The sequence below is a fragment of the Procambarus clarkii genome, chromosome 59, assembly GCF_040958095.1.
Source record: "Procambarus clarkii isolate CNS0578487 chromosome 59, FALCON_Pclarkii_2.0, whole genome shotgun sequence".
Classification (NCBI taxonomy): Eukaryota; Metazoa; Arthropoda; class Malacostraca; order Decapoda; family Cambaridae; genus Procambarus; species Procambarus clarkii.
The window spans coordinates 24,320,142-24,328,760 of NC_091208.1; the positions used below are offsets into that span (position 1 = coordinate 24,320,142).

The 8,619-nt window shown below is 36.8% G+C and overlaps 1 protein-coding gene across 2 annotated transcripts in view; it reads left to right on the forward strand.

Moving 5' to 3' along the window:
- CstF64 (cleavage stimulation factor subunit 2 CstF64) overlaps nucleotides 1–6,343 on the forward strand; it is a 119,812-nt gene extending 113,469 nt beyond the window's left edge. For both annotated transcript variants that reach the window (XM_045758673.2, XM_045758672.2), the window contains one exon: nucleotides 3,937–6,343. In XM_045758673.2, coding sequence (XP_045614629.1) covers nucleotides 3,937–4,053 — 117 coding nt within the window. In that variant the 3' untranslated portion in view covers nucleotides 4,054–6,343. The remainder of the gene's footprint in view (nucleotides 1–3,936) is intronic.
- Nucleotides 6,344–8,619: the final 2,276 nt, after the last annotated feature.

The following is an 8,619-nucleotide window of genomic DNA, read 5'->3' on the forward strand; positions in this document are numbered from 1 at the left end:
AGTACGAAATGTTCACATGGAATACCAACAAAACAAGGGGACATGGGTGGAAGCTAGAAACTCAGATCAGTCATAGAGATGTTAGAAAGTTTTCTTTTAGCATGAGAGTAGTGGGGAAATGGAATGAACTAAAGGAGCACATTGTGGAAAACTATTCATAACTTTAAAACTAGATATGATAGAGAAGAATGACGGGCGTCATTGCTTTAAACAATCAGAGGCTAGAAAGGCGAGATCCAAGAGCCAATACTCGATCCTGCAGGCACAAATTGCCGATTGTGAGCTTGGGAGTTTGTTGTCTTTGCTACATGACGATGATCATTCTTTTTGCCTCGGCCACACTGCCTGCTGGATTGGTGACATCTTTGAGTATTGATTCCTGTGAGCGTCTTTTTCACAGGGGTCTCTTCCCTTACTGATTCAGCTTTGAGTTTAGAAGCTTTTCAGACTACTGTCGCTATACGAGCCAGGTTTGTTTGGGTTAGGCATTCACAGCAAAATTGATTGCCTGGATGCCCTAGTGTTGGCCCTGTGGGGAAAATGGACTCCTGGGATTTATTTATTTATTTACAATTTATTAATTTATATTAATTTATTTCTTACGTTTATTTATTTTGATTGCGGATTGTATGAATTCAAAGTGGACTGTATGATATTAAATTTCCACAAATTGTTTCCTACACATGCTGGGGGATTTATTATTTATAGTCTATCAATCAAAATTAATTGATTGGTAGACATTCACTACAATGTTACTACTGTAGGTGTTAAGACTACATAGGTTAGTAAAATATATGAGAAAATACAGCTTATTAGTATAGTTGGTTATGGCCTGGTCAAGCAGATATGAATGCGTATGATCGCATGTCACGTGTTGTACCACCAGGTAGTTGATTGCTAATTCTTCTTTCCCTTCAATTTCACCTGTCAAAGGGGGAGGAGGCATGCAGTAATGATCATAACCAATATACAACAGCTATATCAGGGAAAATTAATGGGTAATTAATTGATAATTACCTCTTTGGGTGGCTCACCATGTGTGTGTCCTAACCGGAATAACTTAATCTATATTACTTGCCAGGAATAGCTAGATTTAATGGGTTATCGGGTACTGTACATCTCCCTTATTGTTGACGAAGATCGTGCTGATGATGGGAGCTATTTACATCCCATAGCACTGAGTCTAGAAAGAAATAATTTCGGAGCTTCAAGCATGCTCCTAGCGAGACTTTTGTTGTTCAAATTAATGGCGTTTACCTCCCACTCACACATCAGGTGTCCTCTCCAGATGCATTTTATCAAGAAGTAGGCAGAGGTTTTATATTTAATTTGTTTTAGTACTGATAATAAGTTCCTCCAGATGCATTTTATAAAGAAGCTAGAAAGAGGTTTTATATGTAATTTGTTTTAGTACTGATAATTAAATTCGTTCAAGGGAAATATTTTATGATGTTTACAGTCCAAATATGGCACCCCCCTTCCTGTGTGCAGAAAATAAATTCTCTGGAAAAAATTCTTTTCTTTTTTGAAAATGTTAAAAACCCTTCCCTGAGTATGGATATGTTAACAAAAAGTCAAAATTGTACTTACTTTGGCCGCAATGGGATCCGGAAAATGGTGTGTGACATCACGATTTGGTGGTCGCCCGTGACATAGACTCCCGGAGCCAATTGCCCGCCAACTTCAACATTCGTGCGTTGTCACAAATATTTTTTTGTTCATTTTTTGCGTACATTTCCAAATACATTTGTTTTGTTTTTTCTTGCCAATCCTATGTATAATGAACACGTACACCTTATTATGGCAGTAGAACATCCGTACTGTCCCAAGACACTGTGTTATATGTGTCTCAAATGTGTCCACATATATTGCTCATATATCCAATGTTTAATGTTGATTTATGTATATTTACAACATATTTACACACTATACACTATCACACACACTATATACATTCACCATCAACACACTTAGAACTCTGCAAGTGTGAGCTGCCACACCCAGCCAGCCCTCCCTCACTCCTCCAACACCTAGCTTATTCCTTACACCTTACTCGCCAACATTCCTCCTCCCACCATACTGTTATTGTTTTTATTACACTATTTACACACGTTATGTATACGTATCGTCATGTTTTATTCACCATAACTATGCAAGTAAGCTGGTATTGTGTCCAAACAGCACAGTGGCCACCATACACTGCATGAGAAATCACACAGCAGCCAGCAGACGATGCTTCAGGTATGTCGCCACATCCCTCACCAAAAAGGCCACTCCCAACATACTCCTGTTGCTGTTATTACACTATATACACACATTGTATTTACCCATGTACATATGTGTTCACCATAGCGAACCATTAGGCTAATATGGTGTGCAAAACAAGAGTGGCAGCCACATACAGTGATGGTACCTCGATCTTCATCCTCCCTCCCTCCCCCACCAAAATTTCTCCTCCCACAATACTATGCACATATGTACATGGGTATATACACACATTATATATACACACATTGTATATACCCATGTACATATGTGTTCACCATAGCGAACCATTAGGCTAGTATGGTGAGTAAAACAAAGAGTGGCTGCCACACACAGTGATGCTACCTCAATCTTCTCCTTCCATCCCCCACCAAAATTCCTCCTCCCACAATACTACACATATATGTACATGGGTATATACACACAGTGTATATACCCATGTACATGTGTGTTCATCATAGCGAACCATTAGGCTAGTATGGTGAGAAAAACTAGAGTGGCTGCCACACACAGTGATGCTACCTCGATCTTCTCTCTCCCTCACCAAAATTCCTCCTCCCACAATACTACGCACATATGTACATGGGTATATACACACATTGTATATACCCATGTACATGTGTTCGCCATAGTGAACCACTAAGCTAGTATGGTGAGTAAAACAAAGAGTGGCTGCCACACAGTGACACTATCTGGATTCCCTCCCTCCCTCCCTCACCAAACTTCCTCCTCCCACAATACTATGCACAGCGCTAATTATCACCACAATCCTGCTATTATCACAATCCTGGTCAAAAATCCTGTAAATGACTAATTGACCACAAGTTTATTTTGTAAAGTAACATATGAAGTCGTTTGAAGATTCCTAGATGGACAAAATAATGCTGTGGCTAGTGCTGTGAACATCGTGAACAGCCTTGATTCACTGATATTTGAACATTGTACACAGTCATTATTACACTCAGGCTCTTCTGTAATACTACTATGGCTAAATAATACCAGTTATATATATATTTTGACATTATTAGGCGATCCTGTAGTCACAAGCTGAACAGCATTTTTTGTGAGCTCATGCTGCGTGCACCAGCTTTGGTTGCTCATTCAGTACTGAGGCTCTCACACCCGGGAATGTTGCCCACGATTTTTTTTTTAAATGGTGTCTGTTTACAAGAGCCCTGAGGAAGCTGATGTGAACTCCATGTAGCCGCGGGAGTTTTGAATCATACGTTAAAAATAAAAATAAAATAATAAATAAATATTTATTGTTGGGAAGGTGGTGGCAGTGTTTAATGATTTTAATTATTAGTTATAAATTAATAACCCCTATTCTTGTTGTGTTCTCCTCATTTAATATTCAGCTTATATTCGTGGCAGTTCAGTGAGGGGTCATACTGAACTGTAACAGTGTTAAGCTGGGGTATTGAAGAGAAAGAGAGAGAGTAAGCAGGTAAGAAAGGGTACATTACATCCATACAAAAATGTTTGATGGACAAATAGCCAGCTTGTCACACTTTTAAATTTAAAGCCAAGGTCTTACCCATATATTAGTGTCTTTGATACATGTATGGTCTTTATGTAGAGCATTCAGTACAGGATACAGATATTTATGAATATTATATATTTACTAAGAACAGATGTAATTAGCACTAATTTCCGTTCATTTTGTTACAGGCCAGTTTGATCATGCAGGTGTTGCAGCTGTCAGATGAACAGATAAAGATGCTGCCGCCAGAACAGCGAGCATCCATCCTTCAATTAAAAGAACAGATTCAGCGTTCTCAACACTGAAACTCTAGCATAAGTTCATATATGTGTTTAAAAAGGTGGATCACAATGACTACTTATACTAGCTAAATATAACTGGTATTGCCCCTTAATTTTATTTTGTTCTTAAATCTTTCACAAATATGTATTTTGAGTTCCTGTGCCAATGTATATTTTCTAGGGAAAACATAAGTAATTTAAACCCTATTCACTGATGCAAACTATACCTATTAGCCCACTACTACTTTCTTCCTACATAAAAATTATTAATTTATGGTACAGCTATATTTTATTGATTTATATAATTATGTTTACAAGGAAAAATAACAATTGGTTATAATTCCAAATTAAATATTTCTTAATTTTTTGCTACATTACTTTACTGATTATAATTTATCTGTCAAGTATGATGCGTAACTGTGCTATAGTTAAGGAAATAGACGTTGACTCAGGGTTGACCCATTTTTTTATTATTTTTCCAAATTTTTATAAATGAGTAGTAGCATAATTGTTGTATAGAGAAAATATAACACTTGCCAGTGTACAAATTAATTCAATAAAGAATGAAGCAGTTGAGTCAATTGAAGTATATTATTTTTTAGTAAATTAGAGTTATCATATTTTGGTTACCTTTTCTTATGCGAAAATATAAAAAAAGCTAGAAGGAAATTAGGATGAATGATTATGTATATTTCAGAAATTACATTTACAGATGTGATGCAACTCTTTTAATACTTTGGTAAATGTTTCTATGCTTTTATTATTCATTTCGAAGTCAAATATCTGAAGATAAATCTACTCTCTACACCTTAAGAATTTTTAGTGGGAGTTTTATTTTATTTTGTTCACTTTAATTTCAGCAAGGGTGTGAGGGCCACTAATCAAAGTGGCTGTCATACTGTGGACACGGTACACATTTGTTTGGAGATAACTATGTTTTCAAGCTTTGTAACTCCTTAATGGTAGGTCTTGATAATGCATCCTCTTAATAATCTTCATATTTATAGTAGTATACATTCTGTTTGGGGCATAAAGTATGTTGTGCTATATTTCATTGTTTTTATTTTAAGTGCTTGTTTTGGGAAATACAGTATTTGTATTTTTAACGAGTTATTGAGTATCGTAACTAACGCCTCAATTTGAGTTACATTAGAGTTTGTGAATTTATTACTTTTGATAATTTATGCACTGAATTTCATCAGATGCTCTAGCTTCCGGGTGGTATTTTTTTGTTTTCCATTTGTTAAAAATTCATTTATTTAGGGAGAGTATTTTATCAGTACCTTTCAGGTACTGATTTCATTTTATCAGATTTGGTAAATATGTGCCTTGGCATCAGTGTCATTTTTGAGACCAATTTCTATTAAGTGTTTGTAGATGCTTTACATATTGGTACAGGCACATGAAAAAACTGTGTGAAACAAATTCATGTAAATCAAAATTGTTATTTGGAAAATTAAGGATGCATTCCAGAGAGCATGTTAAGAAAATTTTTACTGTTTCTCTCATGGTACAGTACTTGGCTGAATATTTTTACAAAGTACTCAAAAGATTCCATATTTGCCCTCCCGAAAGAGAGTGAAATAGGCCAATATAATAGCTTGCCAGTTCACTTAACCCTTTCATTTAAGCGAGTGTCAGTGAGTAGAAGAAACATGTACTAGAACAGTCGGGATTCTCTCATACCATATCTCAAATAAAGAGAGATGTGAATTGGTAACAACAAATTTTTCATATGTATGGCATTTCACATAAAATGTTGAAGCATATTTTTAGTTGTGGAAGAGTGTACAGTACAAAATATTACAGTAAATCACACTACTGAATTCACAACATTTTGCATATACAGTTGCTTCTTAAAATTAATCTTAGCATAGAAACAGATGACATATTGTAAAAAAAAGATTATGAAGTTATTAAATAGACATGTGAAAAGAAATATAACTATTGAATCATGTATTTTAGCAATTAGGCTCCCCTGGGATGGGAATTGGGAGGAGAAATAATAATGAAGCCGTAGTGCCCCCTTCCCCCAACATACAGAGGAAAAGAGTAAGTGTTTGGTTATGTAATATAATCCATTGATTTTGGCTTCATATGGCAAGGTTGTGGTGGCATTTTTAGGGAAGAGATGCATTATGCAGTAAAGTGTCAAAGTAATCATTTTCATGGTGTAGTAGATACATCAATCTGATATTTGATAGATAGTAGATCTTAACACTTTCGCATTCCCGGGAAGTAGTTGAGTCCACATAACTCTGTGGATGTCTGCCTGGGACGTATGTGGCGTCCAAAATTAAAATATTTGTTAAAACTCTATTTTTTATCCGATCATTATGGGACATGTTTTGCACCAACTTTGCGCCAACGTCTTCCCATTTTCTCTTATGGCTCATGTGACATCATGGTACTGCATGCCGTCGTAGGCTCATTGTTATTGTCTGAAACCTCGTGACCTCTGCGGTCTCCCCTTGTGCCCAAAATGTGTACCTGTTCCGGCTATTTTCCTCAGCTATATTTGTTACTGCCTTTATACACTCTTACATTTACTCAAAGATGTATTCTGATCAAGAACAGAACCAGTCCAGGACAAAAACAGTGAATGAAACACGTCTGAGGGAGAAGCTAAGTAATGTTTGCCAAAAGTACAATAAAGTGAAACTCACACCAACAAAATTCCTGGCTTTTGTTGACAAGTTTTCTAATCTTGATCTTGAAAGTGACAAAAGTGACATTGATGTAGTTAATGAGGTGATTAAAACTGAAACAGCAGGTGAGGATGAAATTTAAAGTGAGGGGAGTGATGATTCTGATGTTAATACCACCACAGACACACGTGCAATCCCTGCTATTAGAACTTGTTCAGCACGTACCCCCACGCACCTGTTCTGGTGAAGCCCTGGTCTACTGACAACACTGCAACATTTGTAGACAGTTTTACAGGAACACCAGGCTTGACTGTACCAATACCAAGCACTCCTCTGGGATTTTTAGTTATTTATTACATGAGATTTGCTGAAATTTATGGTATATGAAACAAACTTGTATGCATCACACAGCATGTCCAATGCTTCTAACAACGCAATAAGTGGGATGAAGTATAAAAGAGCTTGCCAGATATTGGTAAGACAACGATTGAAACAGTTATGGGTTTAATGGAACCATTGAAGAACAAAGGTTACCTTTTATTTATGGATAACTACTGTAACTGTTCAACTGAGTGAAAAGCTGCTTGAACAAGGTGTATACACCTGTGGTACTCTCAGATTGCAGTGTGGTACACCACAAGATCTTCAACTACAAACAAAGGGTAAACTGCCTGTAGATAAAACTGTATTCTGACGGAAGGACAATACTTTCATAATTTTGTGGAAAGATAAGCGAGTTGCTTCACTGATCACAACTTTCAACACTGCAGATACACAAGAAGTGGAACGAAGGAAACGAGTATGCAAACGTGACAAAGCATCTTCATTGCAACAGGTCACTGTGAACAACCAAACGCAATCTGTCCCTGCAATTACCACATGAAAGGTGTTGATCACTTCGACCAAATGGTCAAATATAATTTCACACTGAAATGTCACAAGTGGACGAAGAGAATCACTTTCTACTTTCTGCAAATGACTATCCATAATGCTTTTGTGTTATACAAGTACTGTACTACACAACAGATTCAAAGAAACTCTGCTTCGTGGAAATGGAGCAATGAATCATTGTCACTACTGAATTTTGAGTCTTTTGAATTGGCCTCTCCAAAATTACATCATACATGCTGGTGATGTACATGAGCAGATCTACTGGTGACAATGTTGCAACACACGGACCATCAGGTGTGAGGCGGCCATTATTCCCATCTTCACTTCGAGATGAAAATTCATCATCATGACTTGGAAGACGAGAGTCAGATTACTCCTGGTGCTGCTGCTAGGAGAAACCCTCATTTTGTCGGTAAACCAGAACGTCTGAACAGGAACTTGAATCATTCCCTAATTTGCATCAAGAAAGGTCTGAAGTGTCATGTCTGCTACATGGAAGGACAGCAGGTAAAAGTGCAAGTCGTGTGGTGTGGCACTGTGTCCTGCACCATGCTACACCTTGTACCATCGCAAGAGGACATACCGAGTGGATAAGCAGTAATAATTACCCACCATCCACTCCACCTATAAAACATGGGTTGAGAAACCTCAGGAAACCTTTTCCTGGAGCAGGAGTGGTTCAACCTAATGCTCAACTCATGCTCTTAAAATCATCATTTGGTGGTAAGTACAGAGCTTTTTTTTCATTTATTTATACATATGATATTGTGGTACAAACACTTATGTGAAGGAAGCAACACAAAAAACTGATATCGTGTCACAAATAATGTCGGAAATAACAAATGTAAAATACAGTAATGACAAAAACCCGTTTTTCACTTGACGATATATTTTATCTTATGGTATTGGTAATGTTGTTCTTCCATTTGCCCTTACATGCATATATATTCCTTTAGAGCTTTCTATTGTGAACGACATAACACAAAAATTGATGTTATCAAACTGAAAAAAAAAAAAGAGTCACAGGTAACGCTTGGCCGATTTTCGGCTT